At 37.0% G+C, this 22,663-nt stretch overlaps 1 protein-coding gene across 2 annotated transcripts in view; it reads left to right on the top strand.

Moving 5' to 3' along the window:
- The window catches only part of ppm1aa (protein phosphatase, Mg2+/Mn2+ dependent, 1Aa), a 29,648-nt gene extending 7,953 nt beyond the window's left edge, over positions 1 to 21,695 (top strand). Inside the window, exons 2-6 of one of the 2 annotated variants that reach the window (XM_055640324.1) lie at positions 1,443 to 2,300; positions 6,157 to 6,274; positions 10,735 to 10,846; positions 16,618 to 16,672; positions 21,041 to 21,695. In XM_055640324.1, the coding sequence (XP_055496299.1) occupies positions 1,464 to 2,300; positions 6,157 to 6,274; positions 10,735 to 10,846; positions 16,618 to 16,672; positions 21,041 to 21,088 (1,170 nt within the window). In that variant the 5' untranslated portion in view covers positions 1,443 to 1,463 and the 3' untranslated portion in view covers positions 21,089 to 21,695. The remainder of the gene's footprint in view (positions 1 to 1,442; positions 2,301 to 6,156; positions 6,275 to 10,734; positions 10,847 to 16,617; positions 16,673 to 21,040) is intronic. The other variant, XM_055640325.1, reaches the window with a different exon arrangement.
- Positions 21,696 to 22,663: the final 968 nt, after the last annotated feature.

Below are 22,663 nucleotides of genomic sequence, written 5' to 3'. Positions count from 1 at the left end.
ATGACAACATTCACAACTATACGTTGGATTTATCCAGACTTTACTTTTACAGTCGGTCATATACATCACAAATTTGGTCAGGAGATATTTCAGTTAAAATTTTAACATTAATTCTGAAGTGGGAATGATGGAAACAGCGTTTATCAATTTTTTAAAAATCTGGTGCATACAAACTGGGTATCTTCATTGCTGTTCATAACACATACAGCTAATCTGAATGTCCAGTAATGTGTCGTTTTGACACCTTTAAACATATTACCAAAATAACATTTGCTGCAGTTATGTCCTTTGACCATGGTCCAGGATTTATTGACACAGGTTGATCATACGCTGAATAATCCAACCACATTTTTGTTTGGAAGTGGAAAGAAATAATAAAAATTGCATTAATTGCTATGTGTAAAAAGAGTTGAGATACTGTATTATAATTTTGCTGCATGTCATTGTGGTATATACCATGTCTTGATTGGTGAATATGTTTAGTTTGTGACCTTATTTGAAGCAGAAATAATATGTAAATGCTTCATTGACCATAATTCCGACTGGTAACTACGCACTTCGTCCGAGCACATTATCGCATGAGTCATGCAAGCCGTCTTAAATGACCACCTAAACGGTCATTTGGCAACCTAAAAATCTGCCTAGGTTGCCCGGTGAGAGCCCTGACCAATAGTTAAGCAACCTTATCATGTTGATCATTATTTGATAAACTGTTTGTAATTTTAGCAATATTGCTACCAACACTAAATTGGGCATTACATCCTTGATATGCTTCACTCTTTTATCTATATCATTTTCATTGGTTCTCAGGACACCAGTTAATTTGCCATAAAAGTAAAGCAAACCACTAAAATTGGGTCAGTGAAAGCATTCTTGGTCAGAATATCTGGATGTGCAGTTAATTATATAGCTTCATTAACCATGAGAGGTGTACTTTTATCGGTTTGATATCAATTGATTATTTATTATATTACTGAGTAGTAATTGTAAAACCATACAGCACGGTAACAGGCCCTTCGCTCAACTTACCCATGCCAACAAAGATGCCACATCTAAGCTAGGCCCATTTGTGTGCATTTGTCCCATATCTAAACTTTTCCTATCCCTGTCCAAATAACTTAGGAAGTGCAATCCCCTATGTCTGTCTCCTCCTTTCCCCTGACTCTCAGTCTGAAGAAAGGTCTTGACCCGAAACATCACCCATTCCTTCTTTCCAGAGATACTGCCTGTCCCACTGAGTTATTCCTGCATTTTGTGTCCATCTTCAGTGTAAACCATCATCTGCAGTTCCTTCCTACACATTTTATTAATTTAACATGGCATCAGAGTCATTTGTATTCATTTTACATGACGTGCAACTGTTATGGAGGTTACATCTTTTTCTTTCAGTGTATTAATCAGATGTATTGAAAATTAAAATATTCGCTTTACTTTTTCTTCAGTGCTGAACATATTGTGGAAAAATGGGAGCTTTTCTGGATAAACCAAAGATGGAAAAGCACAATGCTCGTGGTGAGGGGAACGATCTGCATTATGGACTGAGCAGTATGCAAGGCTGGCGAATTGAGATGGAAGATGCACACACAGCAGTCATTGGCTTGCCACATGGACTTGAGGCATGGTCATTCTTTGCAGTCTATGATGGGCATGCTGGTTCCCAAGTTGCCAGATATTGCTGTGAACATTTGTTGGGTCACATCACCAGCACACTTGATTTCAAAGTTAGTGAAGATCTGACAGACCTTACTGTGGAAAAAGTGAAGAGTGGAATTCGAACAGGTTTTTTGCAGATAGATGAGCATATGCGAACAATCTCTGAGAAGAGGCATGGTTCAGACAGAAGTGGGTCAACAGCAGTGGGTGTCATGCTTTCACCCAAGCATATTTACTTCATCAACTGTGGAGACTCACGAGGATTGCTCTGTAGGAATGGACAGGTCCATTTCTTTACACAAGATCACAAGCCGAGTAACCCACTGGAGAAAGAGCGCATCCAGAATGCTGGTGGCTCTGTGATGATTCAGCGCGTGAATGGTTCCCTTGCTGTTTCAAGAGCACTTGGGGACTTTGATTACAAGTGTGTGCATGGGAAGGGACCAACAGAGCAGCTTGTCTCGCCAGAACCTGAGGTTTATGAAATTGAGAGAAGGGACAATGACCAGTTTATTATCCTAGCATGTGATGGCATTTGGGACGTCATGGGGAATGAAGAGATCTGTGAATTTGTTAAGTCCAGACTGGAAGTTAGTGATGACCTTGAGAAAGTTTGTAACCAGATTGTTGACACATGCTTGTACAAGGTATAGTGAATATACTTTCCATTTTTATTATATTTAGATCATTTTATGTTATCTTCAAAGTAAAGCACACTATTGTTAACTTGCAGTACTGAATTCTATTTTGCCATGAGAATGCCTAGCAATTGCTTACTTACACTGCAGGAATTATTGTATTCTTGCTGTTGAAGTTGTCAGTGCATTCTGGTGATAATTGTACATAATTGCAGTTTACTTCATGTGCTGGTTGAGTAGCATCAAGATGAGGCCACGTTTCTTCCTAAAATCAGCAAATGCAAAAAAGTGACACAGTTTGAAGTTTATAATTAAAATCCTGGAAGTTGCCGTACATTGATCACATGGACCTACTTTTCTGGTAGCATGAAGAGTTTTGGACAACTAAATGACATTAATTATGGGGAAATGTCATCCTTTTCAATTGAAAAAGTAGGATTCTGAAAGCTCTTAAAAAGGAATTCTTCCATAAAAGATCCTTGTACAAGGTATAGGAACTTTGGCTGAATCAGCCAAGGCTACCTATGCTGGAATGTTCTTATAGTGTAGCAAATTATGATACTTGATTATAAGTGTAAAATGGAAGGCAAATTGGAATATGACATTCTGTGTAATCACTGATCAGAAACCAAATTTTGAATTTGAGGAGGTTGTCTAATAGCAGAACAAATTTATGAAGTAAAGATAAACATGTGCATTGACTTTAGAATATTTGCCAAGGCTATTTCACACACTACATGCTGGACTTTGAGAAGGTTGTTCTCTGCTGTGCTTTGATCATGCTGAAAAGCAAATATCGGATCATTTGTATTCTTGAAATCGGAATTAGATTAAATTGGCATTTTACGAGTGGAAAGTAATGCTACATTTTAAAGATTCTGAACAGATTCTTGATTTGTTAACAAGCATTTCAGCAACAGCTTTAATTATGAAGTGGACTAGACCACAAAGCTCTTGAGGTATTTTGGAGACTTGACCGAGGTCACACTCTACTGCTCTTAAGTATTTGACCAAGTAACAGGTGATTGTGACATAAGAGACTGCAAATACTGGAATCTTGTGGGAACTCAGCAGGTCGGGCAATATCTATAAAAGGAAATGGACAGATGTCATTTTGGGTTGTGACCTGTTTTCAAGACTGGATTAAAGGGTAGGTACCTGGTAGAAAGTGGCGAGTGGCAGGCATGGGGTGGTGCAAGAGCTGGCATATGATGTGTCGATTCTGGTAAGATTGGCAGGTGAGCAAAGTGGGGGTGAGAAGGATGGAGGTTGTCATAAAGGCTGACGTGGTAAGTGAAACAGATAATGGGCTGCAGATAGTGGAATCTGAAAAAGGAATGTGAAATGTAGAACGAGATGGAGGGATGCAGGGTATAGGGAACGTGGAGGGAGTAGGAAGTGGGTGATGCACAGAAAGTGGAGGTGGAGGAGGGGAAAGGAACTGGGTGATGGAAGGCTGGGGGAATGGAAAGAAAGATGTGCACGGGAGGACCTACGTAGATGAGAGGGTGGTGAGAACATTCAATATTTTGTGATTTTGAAGGCTACCCAAGTTGAATACGAGCTGCTGTTCTTCCAGTTTGCTTATGGCCTTGTGCTTGACTGCTATACTTCATTTGGTGAAGTGGTATTTCCAAAGCCACAACACTTCTCCGTCCCATTCCCATAGCTTAGAAGGACACAAAGTGCTGGAGTAACTCAGCAGGTCAGGCAGCATCTCTGGAGAACATGGATTGGCAACCTATCCATGTTCTCCAGAGTTGCTGCCTGATCTGCTGCGTTACTCCAGCACTTTGTGTCCTTTTGTGTAGTAACCAGCGTTTGTAGTTCCTTGTTTCTACCCATAGCTTAAAATATTAATTCGTTCAGCCAGCTGCCAAATATTTAGATTTGCTGATATGTGGGAAAAAATAAGTTTGTTTTACTTGGCAAATACTGGTTGCTTCCTTGATTACAATAGCGCAGATCTTCTGAAATCATGCCAAAACATAATCCCAGAATTCAACTCGGATCATGGAGGCTCTGCTCTAAGCCAGCAGCGACAGCATCCAAAAGCCACTAAAAGCACAGCTTGAACATAATGAATGCTTGTGAATGTCAAGCTGTCTGCTTTAAGGCAACCCCAATACTGTACTCAGTCACACAACGTGTTACAAATGAGCTTCCAGTGGAAGTCTGCATCTGAGGCCTTACTGGAACGAGTACTATGGTCCAGTGGCACACAGCCAGAAATATTTTTGGAGGTCAGAGGAAGTACTGACCCAGTATATTTCAAGCTTTTTATGCAATGGGGCTGTCATTTATGTTGATATCAAATAATTATTTTAAACATTTTTTCTTACTAAAAATAATCGAAAGGTTCTTGGCAAATTGGCAGCCATCTATTCCTATACTATATGCACATTTCTTAATGACATTTGCTGTTATAAATTCCCGGATCCTAGTTTAAAATGTTTAAATGAAACAGATCTTAAAGTTTATTAAATGTGGAAAAACCTTTTCAGCGGGGCTCTCCTTGGTTGAGTTTCCAAACTGGTTCTCAAAATGAATTTTAAAATTTTGTTTAGTCAACTGAGCGGAAAATACCCTCCATGCCATCACATCATAGATTCATTTAACATGGAAACAGGCCCTTCGGTTCAATGATGCCTTTGTTTGCCTCTATCCCATATCCATGATCCCGCTAAAACTTTCCTACCCATTTACCTATCTAAATATCTTTTAAATGTTGTTTTAGTACCTGCTTCAACCACTGCCTCTAGCAACTTGTTCCATTTACTCATTATTCTCTGTGAAAAAATTGCTCCATCTCAGTTTAAACTTATGCCCTCTAATTCTTAATTTCCCCAAACTCTGTGGGGAAAAAAACAGTGTACATTCACCCTATCTATACCGTCATAACCTTGTACAACTCTATATGGTCACTCCTTCGTTCCAAGAAGTAAGATCCTAACCTTCCCAACCTCGTCCTATAACTCAGTCTCTCGAGTCCTGACAACATTGCCATAAATCGTTTCTACACTTTTTCTAGCTGAATGGCATATTTCCTACAAGAGGGTGACTAAAACTGCATATAATGTTCACCAACGTCTTGTATAACTATAACATACCATCCCAACGTCTAAACTCTGTGCCCTAACAAATGAAAGCCAGCATGAAAAAAACGGCCTTCACCACCCTGTCCACTCCTACAACACTTCCACTGACCCTATTGTTCACTGTGAAAGTCCTACATTGGTTTGACATCCCAAAAATGCATCCTAATAACCCAACATAGAAAAATAGGTTCAGGAGGTAGGTCATTCGGTCCTTCGAGCCCGCACAGCCATTCATTATGATCATGGCTGATCATCTAAAATCAGTATCTCCTTCCTGATTTTCCCCCCATATTTCTTGATTCCTTTAGCCCGAAGAGCTAAATCTAACTCTCTCTTGAAAACATCCGGCGAATTGGCCTCCACTTCCTTCTGTGGTAGAGAATTCCACAGATTCACAGAACTCTCTGGGTGAAAATGTTTCTCCTCATCTCAGTCCCAAATGGCTGACCCCTTATTTTTAAACTGTGACCCCTGGTTCTGGACTCCACCAACATCGGGAACATTTTTCACAACTTGCACCTATCTGAATCAAACTTAATTTACAATTCCTCGGCCATTACCCAGCTGATCAAGATCCCCCTGCAATTCTTGATAACATTCTTCATTATTTTGCAGCTGTACATTTAATGTATTTTCTTTTAAAATTACTGGAAAAATTAATAATGCTACATATTTACTGTGTTCTCTTCTAAAATTACCTTTACGAAAGGATTTAATAACTATTTTGCTTATTTAAATGAGATTATTTTCTTCACCCTTCAAAACAGGGGAGTCGGGACAACATGAGTGTCGTATTGATTTGCTTTCCAAATGCACCAAAGGTGTCGCCAGAAGCAGTGAAAAGAGAAGCTGAGTTGGATAAACATCTGGAGAACAAAGTGGAAGGTGGAGCATCTAAAAAAACACTTGTTGCTAAGTAAAATAACTTAAAAAGGAATTACATTGTGTTAACCCTCTAAGTTCATTCATATGAACCAGCAACTAAATTTTATATATCTTTGGTTTTCTGTTGCTCCTCGATAATCTTAACTGACATTTTACTTCAGTGTAATACTGGATACAATGCTTAGTACCTGAAACATTTTATTAAAATAGTGTATATATTTTAAAAATTACTTTTATATAACTTTGTGTTATCATAAATACACACCTGAGCTTAGAGGGATAACTTTCATTTAATACACTTAAGTTGAAATTTTCAGTTACATGTCATGTAGTTACTACCTTATTTTAGCACAACTAGGTTTGTTGTGGAGACCATTTCCCTTGCAGGCCAATTAAATTCCATTAGTTCTCGTATTTTCTAGGGATATCTGGTTGTTATAATTGTTGTTCATCTAAATAATGAAAGCTGCCAGAGTGATTATTTACTGTAGTTTGCTCAGGTTTCTGAAGGCTGTCATTATTACAATGTAGCTGTGCACTGGAAGTGTTGCTGCTTTGGTTCTGCCACCTCCAAAAAATGGACTATCACCGTTTGTGTATTTAATTGTATAATGCTTTATCAAAATGTTGCACAAGGTCACAACAGACCATTCTGTTTGTCATATAATGTTAAGTACTAAGTTAGGCACTCTGGGCAAGTATCTGGATTTTTGAAAAAAATTAAGCCCTTGTTCCAAGTTTTCAAGACTTTCAGATTTTTGATAATTTTTGACATTTGTTCCATTGAATGGGAAAATTGGGATCAGGGTCATTGTATGTTTTGGCCTATTTCCTTTTAATATATTTGTGTGAATAATTTGTCATTTCACTTTGCGTTACAAGTTGAAAATGAAGATGGCAGTTAACATTTAAAATAGTGAGCGTCTGTGTTTGCTACAGCTCTAAATATATCAGCTTGAACAATATACTGTTGTGGGAAAGATAAAATTACCACCATTCCAGGTAAAAGTAAATTCCATTCAAGGATAACATCTAATATTATAGAGGTAACAGTTTGTTTATAAATGGGAACCACATATGACTTTGAAATGCAAATAATGTGCACTCATCAAAATTCAAGTGAACTTCTTGACCATTCCAGTATTAGATGTACAATGTTGCCTTACCTATGGTTAGATGAACCTAGTTGTAAGATTGTCAGTCACTGCAGTGTGAAAATGCAGTGTTTAAAACAAACACATTCAGATTAAGTTTGTACAAACATGTCATTGAGCCATTACATGTGCTTATGTGGGGGAAAGGCTCCACTCTAAAGCGTTTTTATGCGTATAATCCTTTCTTATTAACTGGATTTATTAGTTTCTATTATTTTTATTACATTTAACAGTAATTTTATGTATTATAGAATAAAATACAAGTTGTAATTGTGGATAGCTGTATGTAATGTTCAATTTACATTTACTGAACTGAGAAATGAACTAAGATTAAGCAGTTTAGTTACTGAATGTTACGTGTTTTTGAATCTGATTTTTATGCATACATATTTTCTGTTAGTCATTTGACTGCAGGGAGACCTGTAAAATGAAGAAAAACATTATTAAACCATTCATCCATTGGAATTAACAGCATAATTTTTGTCTTCTGCTAGAAAATCCCTGGTTAAAATGCCTTCAAAATAAATTAAGTTAATAATGTAGCTTATTTTATAATGACTGGTGTAATGGAAAAGAAATGCAATTTTTTAATGAAAAAAGCAGCTGCAGTTCATAAAATGTTTTATAGTAGATCTATAACATTTATATGGTTAAATATTCAATAAGCACTGGTTATGTTGTGGAGCTGTCCAATATTGTAAATACAGCAGATTTATATATGGACACTCTGAACTCTGACTATCAGATTTTTTGAAATGCTTGTTTTGTCACCTGGCTTACATGGTTCAGTTTGCCATGCTCCCCTGACTTGCTGGGGCTCCGGTTTCCATGCTCCCTAAAATCTCATTGCGACCCCAGTTCCTGTGCTGCCTTGCATCTCACCTAGCCCGCTGGAAAATGTATTATACATTTATGTAACATCTAAAAATTAAACGTGTTTTAGGGTATTTTTAGGAATAGCATCTGAGTCTGGAAAATCTGTTAGTCTCGTGCCACCAAAATCTGAAATATGTTGTTTATTGGAGTTTTGGTATATTAATCAAATTTGTGTGGAGGAACACTATGATTTGGTGCAGCATTGGACATGGAGGTGGTTTATAGTTGTTGCTTCTATGAAGCAACTGCCTGATAAGAATTAGGACTAAATTGGCATAAATTCTAATGCATGAATTGAACAAAGTGTTCAAAGATCAAATTAACCATGTCAAATTAATATTTTTCTGTTTGTTCTAGTTTAGTGAGAGGTCAGTGAACCACGTACATACAAGCTATATTCTATTTTTTTTTAAATATGTTGGCTTTAATTATAAATAGTTTTATTGGTGATTTTAGTTTAGTAAAATTATTGACCTGTTGCTAGTAATGTATTTCTTAGCTTCAGCAAGAAATTTATTTTTAGTACAGGATCCATATAATAGTTATCCTTTTCTTTCTTTGATATTTAATTTTCTTAAATGTATCAATGGATATACAGGATATAAAACCAGTTTAACTGCATGAAGATGGTGTGGGAATTGCTGAGAATTGTCGTGTACAATGTGAACATTATCAGCAAATGATGAGTAGAGGTGTGCATTTTTAGAATGATGCAGAATGCAGTTGCATGATATAAATTGATGTGAAATGTATACCTGTACTAACAAAAGTTACATTACGTGGCAGTAATTGCATTGTGCATCAGTAATACATATCTCTGCATTGATTATTGCTATTATATAATGCCTTGACATTAACTAAAAAAATTAACTTGACTGAATTTCACGTGAGGTCCTTTTTCTTTCAAAAAGAACAACAAATTTATGGAGCTATTTGATCGGTCGACTATGTTTGAATAATTAGTTCCTTCTCTTTATCTTGGATACAGCTAAGATTGGAAGTTTGATATTTTGTGAGTTTCCACCAAAAGCTTTTACTTTCATGAACACAGTACAATTGTTGTGTGATTAAGCCAACTAGAATTATACTGACAAGTGTACAATTGATGATCGGGTTCATGTTTTTGGTGCCTGCAGGCTATAATTTAAAATTCTCTCTTAGTTTTATATATGTTCTATTCTGTCTTTCTTTTCCTGTGGTCTTTAAGGAAAAAAAGATTCTGTGTGGAGACATAATATATTTTAATAATTAGATAGATTTTTAACCAAAATTAAAAAAGGCATTGTATAATGTGCTGTGCAACAGGACATTTAATGGTATATTTTCCGAAGTGACACCAGGTAACATTGAAATATATAATACGTTGGCACCCTGCAGATAGATAGAATAGAATACAATAGGCATATACAGATGAAATAACATTATAAAAGTTTGCTAATATTAATACATATTGTATTTAAGTTTTGTTCTGTGGCAGCATCAGCTAATCTCCTTTGCCTGTGCCTCTGTCTAATAACGAGCAGTTTATTTGACTTTTTTTGTAGGGAATAAAGATGAGATGTTGAACTGGCACTGTTCTCATTTTGTCTCAACATCTTCAGTCAAATAAGACTTTTAAGAATTTAAGAAAGTATTTACAAACGTATACTGTGACAAAAAAAGTGATTAATGTAATGTAGTCACTTGCTTAATGTTTGCACACAAAACTTTAGCATAATTATCATCTTATATACAAATCAAGCAGCTTAGTTATGGTTTAAAATATATGGCTAGTAAGTAGCTGTAAATCTTATATTTTTGTATAGTAAATTATACACTTAGGATTAAATACAGTATGCTGATAATGTTAGTCATAGTTATAGTTATGTTAAAAAAGTTACTCTAATAAAGAATTTTACTGAATCAATTCTGAGATCTTTGGATTTTTTTTTATTTGACCAAGTTTTAGAAAGCATTTATAGAATATTTCATGAAATGAATTTAACATCTGTCTCTGTTCCCACTAGTAAGATTTCTCTGAGTCATGATTGATTTTTGTTAATTAAAAGTAGAACTAATACATGTGGTAAATTATGCCTTCCAATCCAGAACCTAGCAGCTTTGATACACTCATTAACATTAAGTGAAATGCTGCATGTGCTCAGAACATTATCCGATCAGATTTAATTCTTTTTTTTCTCCTATTGTTAATGTTCTACTTTTACACTTTAATTGAGTACTCAAAAAATCCATCTGGTAATTGTATAAGATGAGTGTTGCCAATACAATATACCTTAGAAACTACATCAGATTCTTTCTGGAAGGTTCACTGATCTTTCATAGTTTCTGCTGTGTTGTTTGTGTCGTAGTATTTCCAGTTTTGATTTTCTGATATTCAAATAGTTTTAAAATGCGTATTCCACTGACCCACAAGTCCTTCTGATTCCCCAGAAATCTTTGAGAAGCAGGGTGCTGAGGGGGTGCCAGATGTAGTCCACATGATGCATGCTTTGTCGTCGGAGATCATCCCAAACCTCCCACCGGGAGGTGAACTGGCCAGCAAGTGAGTGTACAATGTGTGGATTCATAACCTATATTTGAAGATCAATATGCACTGTTGAAAGGATCTTAAAGGGGGCTGCTAATCACTTGTATAATGTACGAGCACAAACTCACTACCACGTTTGGCATTTCATAATGGTAAGAGTGAATCCTATTATGATCATATCTGCATTTAGGGAGTATTTATCTTTTTTCAATAATGGTGGTAATGAGTGGACTATCTAAAAACATATTGTGTGTGTGTGTGTATTAGATTGTTTCTTTACAGTGATTAACAGTCCAAATTTAACCCCTTTGCAGTGCAAAATCAATTTATGATTATTTAAACTTGACATTTAAAAACTGTAAGTTACAGATATACTAATTAAGTGATTTCTAGATTTAATATACATTATGGGAGAAAATCTTGCATGCACTTAAATATGTACAATTCCCATTGATAATTTATGGCCAAATGAGTGACAGACTTACAACATTTTTGATTTTTTTTTGATAATTTCAGGCTTCTTGTGTTGTTTAAAAGCAACAATTAATAACTTTTTAATTCACAAGCTCGTGACCTTTTTGAATTAAACTTCTATGCACACCCTTGTCAATAGCAAGACTGTAAATGGCACTGTAAAGTCCAATGAAAAGGATTCTGAAACGGAATTTAAATTTGAAAAATTTGCATGCATATTTGATCAATGTATGCTTGAAATACTTTGCCACGTTTCATTCGTAGAATTCTACAAATATGTTTTAAAGCTAATTGAGCTGTCAGTGTTGGACCATTCATGGATTTATTCTAACTTGCATATATTTCAGTGGAGTATAATTTAAAATATTTATTTCAAATATAGCTAGGACGCTACTGCCATTATTACATCTTTATTTTGAAAATTAATGACTTTTGCAAATGTAGCATTGAAGCAGCATAACTTTAACATGGGTAAATGAAGAACATCTACATGTTGACTCCAGTGCTAAGCTTTTTTGTTTATTCTAAATAATAATGCAAATAGTTGCATCAGTATGTTGAATATATATTTAAAGCTTTTTTAGAAAACTTCTTGCAATTATTACAATCAGTGTGGAATCTTGATGGATATATCTCCCGTGAGTAATTTAAATTGGTGCTCGGCGCAGTCTCCTCGAAAATAGGATAATATATATGGGTTGGGTGCGGGCAAGTTGGGCTATTTCCGTGCTGTATAACTCTATGAATTCTAGTCTAATAATTTTTGGGGGCTGAGAACGTAGGTTTTATTTTCAAATTTACACAAAAACGAGTGCACCCAAATTAATGTTATAAATACAAATGGTCTAGTTCACACAATAGTGTTCTGAGGAGCGGGTGTGAACATGTGGGGGAGAATATTTCATCAAACTGCACTGTGAATCGCGACTTAAGAAATAGCTTTTTAATTTCTTCTCTTTATCAAAAATCTTTATGTAGTAATATTCCCAATTATTATATAGATATCCAATTAATTTATATATGGAAAGCACTAAATTATTATTTACTCATAAGTAATATGTATTATATTGTGGATGTTAATGCACTATTCTTACAAAACTGAATACCAGAATTCCTCCTTGTGTCCATTTGCAGGAAATGAAAGGGTTAATGGATAGAAGATTTGCTGACTGGCAGAAGGCAATGAGTTGGAATAAAGGGAGCCTTTTCTGGTTGGCTGCCATTTGCTAGTGGTGTTCCACAGGGGTTGGTGTCGGGTCTGCTACTTTTGGATACTGGATGATGAAATTGATGGTTTGTAGTCAGATTTGTGGATGATGTGAAGATTGGTGGCGGGCCAGGTAGTGTTGAGGAAGTAAGGAGTCTGCAGAAGGACTTGGACAGGTTGGGAGAGTTGTCAAAGCAGTGGTAAATAGAATAAGACATTTGGTAGAAGGAATACAGTCATACAGAATTGGCAAATGGAATACAAAAGTAAGCATGCAGGTACAGCAGGCAGTGACAAAAGCGAATGGCACGTTGGCCTTTATAACAAGAGGCATCGAATATAGGAGCAAAGAGGTCCTTCTGCAGTTGTACAGAGCCCTAGTGAGACCACACCTGGAGTATTGTGTACAGTTTTGGTCCCCTAATTTGAGGAAGGACATTCTTGCTATTGAGGGAGTGCAGCATAGGTTTACATGGTTAATTCCTGGGATGGCAGGACTGTCATATGCTGAGAGAATGGAGCAGCTGTGCTTGTACACTCTGGAGTTTAGAAGGATGAGAAGGGATCTCATTGAAACATATAAGATTGTTAAGGGTTTGGACACGCTAGAGGCAGGAAACATGTTCCCGAAGTTGGGGGAGTCCAGAACCAGGGTCCACAGTTTAAGAATAAGGAGTAGGCCATTTAGAACAGATACAAGGAAACACTTTTTCTCACAGAGAGTGGTGAGTCTGTGGAATTCTTTGCCTCAGGGTGGTGGAGCCCAGTTCTCTGGATGCTTTCAAGAGAGAGCTAGATAGGGCTCTTAAAAATAGCGGAGTCAGGGGATATGGGGGGAAGGCAGGAACGGGTACTGATTGGGGATGATCAGCCATGATCACATTGAATGGTGATGCTGGCTCGAAGGGCCGAATGGCCTACTCCTGCATCTATTGTTTATTGTCTTAATACAGTGTAGCAAAGTGTACGGTCATGCACTTTGATGGAAGGAATACATGGACTACTGAGATGAGATTAGTTGCATAGTGTATGAAGAGAACATAAGGAAGCTACAGTGATATAGAAAGTAGTCAAAAATGCTGGAGAAACTCAGCGGGTGAGGCGGCATCTATGGAGTGAAGGAATAGGTGAGGTTTCGCGTCGAGACCCTTCTTCAGACTGATGTGGGGGGGGGGGGGGGGGGGGGAGAAGAAAGGAAGAGGCTGAGACAATGGGCTGTGGGAGAACTGGGAAGGGGAGGGGAAGGAGGGAGAAAGCAAGGATTACCTGAAATTGGAGAAATCAATGTTCATACCACTGGGGTGTCAACTACCCAAGCGAAATATGAGGTGCTGCTCCTCCAATTTGCGGTAGGGCTCACTCTGGCCATGGAGGAGGCCCAGGAAAGAAAGGCCGAATTCGGAAGGGGAGGGGGAGTTGAAGTGCTGGGCCACCGGGAGATCAGGTTGGTTAATGCGGAGGTGTTGGGCGAAGCGATTGCCAAGTCTGCGATGTAGAACAGTTGCCACCTGGAGCAGCGGATGCAATAGATGAGGTTGGAGGAGGTGCAGGTGAACCTCTGCCTCACCTGGAAAGACTGCTTGGGTCCTTGGATGGAGTCAAGGGGGGAGGTAAAGCAACAAGTGTAGCATTTCCTGCAGTTGCAAGGGAAAGTACCAGGGGAGGGGGTTGTTTGGGTGGGAAAAGACTAATTGACCAGGGAATTACGATGGGAGCGGTCTCTGCGGAAAGCTGAAAGGGGAGGAGATGGCAAGATGTGGCCAGTTGTGGGATCCCGTTGGCGGTGGCGAAAATGTCGGAGGATGATCTGTTTTATGTGACGGCTGGTAGGGTGGAAGGTGAGGACAAGGTGGACTCTGTCCTTGTTACGAGTGGAGGGTTGGGGAATGTGAGCGGAGCTACAGGATATAGAAGCGACCCTAGTGAGAGCCTCATCTATAGTTGAAAAGGGGATGCCCCGTTCTCTAAAGAATGAGGACATCTCCGAAGCCCTGGTTTGGAACACCTCATCCTGGGTGCAGATGTGATATAGAAAGTTCGGGTAAATGAGCAAATAGTGGAAAATATAAAATTGTCTGTTTTGATAGGAAAAATAAGAGAAAGAAGCATATTGCCCAAATGATGAGAGATTGCAGAGCAGAGATGCAGAGAATCTGGGTTTCTAAACACATGATTGCAAAAGATCATGTAAGTATCTGGTATCAAACTCATGATTTAAAGCTTTAGCAGCGTCCCAGGAATGAAAGTAGGCAGACTAGTTGATGGATTGATTATGTAAGGGGTAGCTTATCCTGGGATTGGTAGAACATTAAGGTTGTAAATGGATTGGTTCAGCTTTAGACAATTTCCCAAAGGAAGTTTGAATTCTTTTGTTATTCCAAAAACATGATATAGGTACATTTTGAAAATAATTCTGGTTAATCCAGAGCAGGATGTTGAACCAGAGGCTTTGATAACGTGGCAATAGATAACTTCAAAAGGATGTTGGTGAGAAAACTGGGTATCCTTAGTATGCCTGCTAAATCTAACAATTCTGATTGATGCTGCAATAATGATGATGCCAGATATGGATAGGAAATAGGGGCGATACAGGGGTGGAGTAAAAGGATACATTGTTGGGAAATTCCAGTGGGAATAACATAGAGAAAAAAAACATTCCAGGTGTTCTCTGGCAATGATGATTAGATAGAAGAATTCTGTCTTGTTCGGATGGATAAACTCAGTATGACTAATGTTTACTTAAACTGTAGCTTAATTTTGGGCATGTTTATAAACGGGAAAAGAAACGTGCCTATATTGTATCCATATAACAACAGAGTGGTGCAACACGCATAGATTTTCTTTGACTGCTCCAGTTTCCTCCTACATACAAAAGATATACTGCTAGATATGTTAATTGGCCACTGTAAATTGTTTGTGTGTAGAATCCAGGAGGAGTGAATAGGAATGTGGTGAAAATAACAGGCAAATGAAATTGTTCTTGATTCAGCAAAGACTCAAACTGAATGACCTACTTCTACATCATAATATAGTAAAATTCTGGATGTGACCATCAATAACAGTAGTTGCTGCTGACTTTTTATTTCAATTTATGTGGAGCATTATTCATGAGTCACACCAATAATAAATACATTATTGTTGAAATTCATGAAGACTTAAAAAAGCTGAATAAAATGGTGAAATCGAAATGGTTTGTTATACAAAGACAACAAAAAAATGAAGCTGTACTTACAGGTCTCCCTGAGATGATCAAAAGTAAGTAATGTTTTCAGTTACTATTGCAATTTTAACTTTTATGTAAACATTTGGCAGTTCCCCAGTACTCTTCTGTATTTTGGCAAATAACAGATATATTTTATAATATGGAGCCAATAAGTCATAGAGTTGTATGGCATAGAAATATGCCATATCGCCTGTCGCATCTAAACGTCCATCATGCCGATCTATACTAAACGCACTTGCCTACATTAATTCCATCATCCCTCTATGCCCAGTTTATTGAAATACCTGTCAAGATGCATTTTAAATGTTATCAATGTTCCTGCCTCCACTACCTCTGGCATCTCATACCAGATATCAACAATTCCTTGTGAACCATTTACCCTTTAAATCTTCTTTAAACCCTCCCCTCTCATCTTAAACCAATGCCCTTTAGTTTTTGACACTCCAAGCATGGGAAACTGACATTGGCTATTTACCTCACCTATAGCCCAATAATTTTATTGCCATGACACGGTTTATTCTAATTAAGATGATATACAATTTGTTATTTTGGGCACTTCTGGAATGGGGTTATTTTAAAGTTATGGAATTGAAAACACATTTTGTTGGGTGTATATAATTTTGAGTTGAGCATATCATTACATGAAATTCTGCCATTCTTTAACTTAATAGCATTTTAAAATTTACTATTTGGATGGTCAGATTAAAAGTTCTAATGTGTAGGAAGTTCTAATCATTCTTTAATGCTTAATTAATTTTAAGAAATGAATTGCCAATCATTTAATAACAAACACTTTTAATTTTACTGATTTTTTTTTGGTGCCATTAACCCAATGCATGCATGAAAATATTTAGTTTTAATATCCGTTTTTATTTACTTTAGGCGGAGTGTTATTGAAGCAGTTTACCACAGACTGAATCCATGTAGAGCTGATGGTGTGAGTATCTGCACTTTTAACATAAATAGTTTAAAGTAATTAAATAATTATAGTGTGAACTCCGTTATTGTATTTACAGAATCAGTAGCTGGTAACATGCCAGGCCAAAAATTATGAACATTTGTTATAAATGTGCAGTTTCTGTACTAAAATTCCACCATTAGCAGCAATTTTAGATTGCCAAAAATCATGGTTTTATATTAATATTTATTAAAAAATTAAGCTCTATATATATCACAAAATATTTATAGCATGAGGGAGACCATTCAGCATGCTTGTTTTTTTTGTTGTTTTTTGTTGTTGCAAGAGTTGACCTAATTTAGAATCCCATTTTAGCTTTTTCCCCAAAACCCTGCAAATTATTCCTCAAGTACATAGCTTGACTCCATTGGAACTTATGAATCTTTTTATAGAGTGTAATATCAATCTTCGGTTTCAGATCGTAATCCTGTTCTCATTTTATCTTAATTAATTTACCAATTATTTTAAATCAATAATCTCTGACCCCATAACATACCTCTTATTTCTGAAGATCGCCATAGATCTCACTTTAAGCGTCTCTGCTATGAGAACAACACAAGCTTCTCCATGTTCTCGAAGTAGCTCTCAAACTCTCTCATAACTATTTTATGGTGGAGAAACTTCCCTGCTCCTCTCCAGGGCCACATGATTCTTCATGAAGTTTGTTAAAATCGGATGTTAAGAATTAAAAGCAATACTTCATGTGAAGCTCGGCTAGTCATTTGTAAAACTTGGAAATTGTCTACCTCACTCCAAAATACTTGTCAAATATGTAAGAAAGGATTTCCATTTTCATATTTAGGGGAATCTACTATATACTTCCATTCAGGAAAAAAGTTGAACATAAAAATCTACGTTGATGTTGGAAGATGCCATTTTTCAGATGGATGTTAAATTGAATCCAATTGCTTTCTCAGGCACTGCAGAGTAATGCAGGGGATTTTGCTAGATGTTCAGATTATTACTTATTCATTACTTAACCCCATAAGTAAAACAAATTATCTGGTTGGTATTACCTAACTATTTGTGGTAGTTTGCAGTGTGTAAATTGTCTGCAGTGTTACGTACATTATAACAGTGACCACACTTCAAGGGGCCCTTCAAATTGGATGGAACACTGAAGGAGACCATTATGTCCTACGTTGTCAAATTCCTTAGTGATATTACAACTCTACAATAGCTATTGTTTGTTACCAGCTGAGTTATACTTCATCTTTTTGAATAGAGATACTAAATTTGCAGTCCTTTAGGGGCCTGTCCGACTTAAGCGCTTTTTTAGGTGACTATGCTGTCGGCACATAGTCACCGGAATGTCGTCTGTATAGTCGTGAGTAGTCTCAGTTGCCCAAAGAGTCGTAGCGTCTTTCTGGTTGTCGCTGGACATGTTGAAAATTTTACGAAGCCAGTCGGTGACAGTGGGTTTGACGCCAATGTAGCGTAGCGTGACTTCTCCTGACGTAAGTGCTGTCGTAGTTGTCGCCGGGTTAACGTAGGTTGTCACCAGGTGACGTAGGTTATCGTCGGTGCTGACTTTGGTTTTTTTTTAATGTTGAAGTAATGATTCTATTTCAAATTTTATGTCGGGGGGTGGGGGAAGATCCAGTCGCGACCTGCTATGACTATGACAGTCGCCTAAAAATAGCCTAAGTGGGACAGGCCCATAAGCCATCTTTGCACCAGTCCCATGTCCAATGTCACTGAGCTCCAGACCTCATAACAGTGTAGACCCAAATGTTGACCAAAGAGCTGAATTCCAGAGGGAATGTGATAGTGCAAACCCTTGACTTCAAGAAAGCCTTTGACCAAATGTGATCCATTAGCCTGTAAAAAACTGATTTCAATAGGAATCTCGGGGAGAAAAAAGTCTGCAACAGTTGAATTCGCATCTTTCACAAAGCAAATGACTAGTAATCATCCAAACTCCATGACATCATTGCAGTCATTGTTGAGGGTGGTATCCTGGACCCAACCATCTTCAGCTGATGCTTCAATTACTTTCCTTCTGATCTTAAATCAGTGTGGATATTCATTCATGTTGAATTCACAATGTTTAGTTCAATTCACAACTCCTCATAAAATGAAGTTGCCTATGCCAAATTACAGCAAGAATGATGATACAGCCTTTTCAGCAACTCAATTCAAACTGATCATGCCTCTTTTAATGCAGTGACAACTTTATCCTTTTTTTATTTATAGTGTGAAATATTAATTAATTCGATTATCCTACAATACTACTGTAGTAATCAAAGAAAATGATTAGTTTTTGAAGCATGTACAAGAATATTTTAATCGTTAGTATGTTTCCAGTCATCCAACATCAAAGATCCTTTTCCTCACCTCATTTCCTTTTTAAGTATGCTCCTTGGTTACTAAAACTCCTTCAGGAATGCACTTGATCCCTGTTATATAGACAATAGGTGCAGGAGTAGGCCATTCGGCCCTTCGAGCCGGTACTGCCATTCATACCATTGCAGCCGGGCAATCTAGGCAGCTTTTTGGGTTGCCAAATGACAGTTTAGGTGGTCATTTAGGACGGCTTGCATAACGCGTGCGATAATGTGCTCGGACAAAGTGCGTAGTTACCAGTCAGAATTATGGTTAATGAAGCATTCACATATTATTTCTGCTTCAAATAAAGTCACAAACTAAACATATTCACCAATCAAGACATGATATATACCCCAATGACATGCAGTAAAATTACAATACAGTATCTCATCTCTTTTTACACGTTGCAATGAATGCAATTTCTATTATTTCTTTCCACTTCCAAACAAAATTCTGGTTGGATTATTCGGCGTATGATCAACCTCAGTGAGACCAAGTGCAGGCTCGGCGATCGCTTCGCACAACATCTCCACTCAGTTCGCAATAACCAACCTGATCTCCCGGTGGCTCAGCACTTCAACTCTTCCTCCCATTCCGAATCTGACCTTTCTGTCCTGGGCCTCCTCCATGGCCAGAGTGAGGCCCACCGCAAATTGGAGGAGCAGCACCTCATATTCCGCTTGGGCAGTTTGCACCCTACCGGCATAAACATTGACCTCCAATTTCCGGTAGCCCTTGCTGTCTCCTCCCCTTCTCAGCTCTCCCTCAGCCCTCGGGCTCCTCCTCTTCCTTTCTCCTCTATTCCACACACACTATAGAATTTGACATAAAACATCCCCACACAGCAGAATCAAAGTTTCCCACTGTGTGGGAAGGCACCAAAGTCAGTCTCTTCCTCCATTGTTCCCCGTGGTCAGGGCCTCCCTGTGCCCTCCGCAGTCGCAGCCACGGGCGGCTCGATGTCCATGTACCTTACTCTGGCCTACAGTTGCAATAACAGTCTTTCACTCCTGTGTTTTGTTTTGCTAATTAGTCAATTTTTTTGGATTTGCAGTTATTGTCCATTTAATTCCATGATGTCAAATTTACTGTGTGGCGCCTTTTGAAGCATGTTTCCCGATTCAATCTTCTCTGTTACTTCATCAAAAACATAGTTAAATGGAAATTGGCTTTAACAGGTTTATGCTGGGTTTCTCCGAGCAAGCCCATTTCAAATCACGACTAAACTGCACAAAATAAAGGATTGAATTATATGAAATAATCCTTCGTATCATGTACTTTGCAGAGAAGGCTTGCAGAAAACAAGATTGGATCTGGGTGTTGTGTGCTTATTCTTTCATGGAATGGGGAAGTTGGTTGTTCATTTGCTGTTTTCCCAAGCATTGAGAAGCATTAGATGTTGTTAACCAAATATTATTTGAATTGGCTATTGAATAATTAACTTAATAAAGTTTTGCTTTTTTCTGGTGCTTTTTTCAGGATGAAGGGGTTAGTTTGAAATGGCTGTTACAACTCCCAAATCTCTTTCAAAGTTAATTTTTAATCTTTTTGTACTTCCTTTGCTTGATACACAAACTTTGTCTACCATTCCCAGGAAATATTCTGCTGTTGTGTGATTAATCCTCATAACTGGCACATTAATTAGAGTAGATAATATATCATGAATTTTAAATCATTTTGAAATGGAGTTCAGTTTTCTTCTCTGAGAAATTGTATGTAAATTTAAAGATATCATGGAATACTAATAACTCTTATTATATCAACATTTTGAATTGCTACTTCCAATTCTCATGGTCTGAACTTGATAACAGTATTACGAAGTAAATGATTATAACAGCAGAAATAGAACCTATGGGTTCACTTGGGTTAAGGTTGTTAAAGTTCCAAAGCCACAGACAGAGTTTTGACAACTACTGGGAATTTTTACTCAATATGTGCAACTACTGAATTAAAATATTGTTTGTATTTACTATAAGCTATAAATTCAGTCCAATCATTATGGTTGCTAACTCTTTGAAGTCTGGGTTGTCTAGAAATTTCTGCATTTGTGGGCACTCGAGACTTTAAAGAGTTATATTTCTTCTTTTTATCAAGGAACCATCATTCCCAGATGACATGTGGTAGCTGCCAACCAGGACGATTGCACACATCCACAAACAAGGCCATCAAGTATCCATGAATCACACAAGTCTTCACAAGATTGTTTAATTTTGCAAAAAGATTTCAGAGGATGCGAATGCAATATTGAAATTCTGCAATCAGCAATGATTCAGCAAGGATGTGATTTGTTTAGTGGCTGGAAATACACATGATTGAATTATTTTTACTACAGATTGGGCATTTTTGATTTAATCCTGTTAACTTGAAAGTGCAATTTTGTCTTTTTTTAAAAGCTTCTATTTAATGGAATATGACCTTTCAAAGCATATTGAATAGATAACTTGATGTCCATAGCTGGTACAGATGTAACAGTTGAGCATCCAGATTATCAAAACAAGAATCTTGCATCTAACTTTTCAATTTATTTCCCAATGCCAGAGTATTTGAATGGTCTAAAATTAAAATTTCAGGTTTGGCAGACTGAACTTGTAAAATAAATGCTCACTTATTGATTATCTTATAGATCACACTTGTATGATAACATTACTGTGGACTTTATAAAAGCTGACTTTTACACTGTTGTGCAAAGTGATTTATTGGCACATACAATGCCGTGTTTCTAATTTTGTAGCATTTAGCAAAGGTGTGAATGTTTTTAAGTGGCAGAGTGACCTGTGGGAAATCTATTACATGCAAAACTTACACAAGATTGTACCAACATTTAGTTGTGTTATTTTATATTTTAGTACTCCTTTGACACCTTGCCATCTCCATAAATTATTAAATGGTTAATGTTTCTTCATAGATTTAATCATCTGTGTATCATCAGCCAAGTTACCAAGCTAGTATCACTGTACTGGTTGTAGTAATAGAGGTTGTTTGGTAAACTTTTCTTCCTTTCAATAAGTAATGATATTTGATAATGTCATTATACTTGACCCATTTATCAAGAATGATAATTCTGACGCTGTTATTGCCCAATAGCTTGAATGTTTCATTTTATAAACACATGAAATTAAATGGTTTATTTTGGAAGTTCAAAGTACTGAGTAGGGTTTGGTTTGATTGCCAAATCTATTATGTTACATTTCCCATTGACTATACAATGATAAAGTGCCTTTATAAAATCAGCAGGAATGAAAAATAGATTCACTCTTGCACACTATCAAATAACTTATTTAATGATAGTTAACAACCTATGGCATAGTATATTGGTCTTTAAATTTATCCACAAAGGGCAAATAACATTTCAGGATTAACATAGACTTGCTTTATCTTCCAAGTAATTCAGAATAGCAGATTTTTCAACATTGCTGCTCATGCTTATTTGTATTTAATGTATTATTATAAAAAAAATGATAGCAGAATTACTTTCTCATTGTACTAAACCGTTCTTGAAATATTTTCCAAAAGTAGAGAATTAAACAAAGATTTTTTTAATTGTAGGGGGAAAGTTTTATTTAAGTGTGTTACCCTGGGGCCATGTGTAAATCTGTCTTCAGTGAATTTGAGTACATGAAAAAGGATCAATTTTATTCAGTT

This window comes from Leucoraja erinacea, chromosome 9, assembly GCF_028641065.1.
Source record: "Leucoraja erinacea ecotype New England chromosome 9, Leri_hhj_1, whole genome shotgun sequence".
In the NCBI taxonomy this organism is placed as follows: Eukaryota; Metazoa; Chordata; class Chondrichthyes; order Rajiformes; family Rajidae; genus Leucoraja; species Leucoraja erinaceus.
The sequence above is the reverse complement of the archived record's forward strand: the minus strand, read 5'-3'. Positions and strand labels throughout refer to the sequence as shown.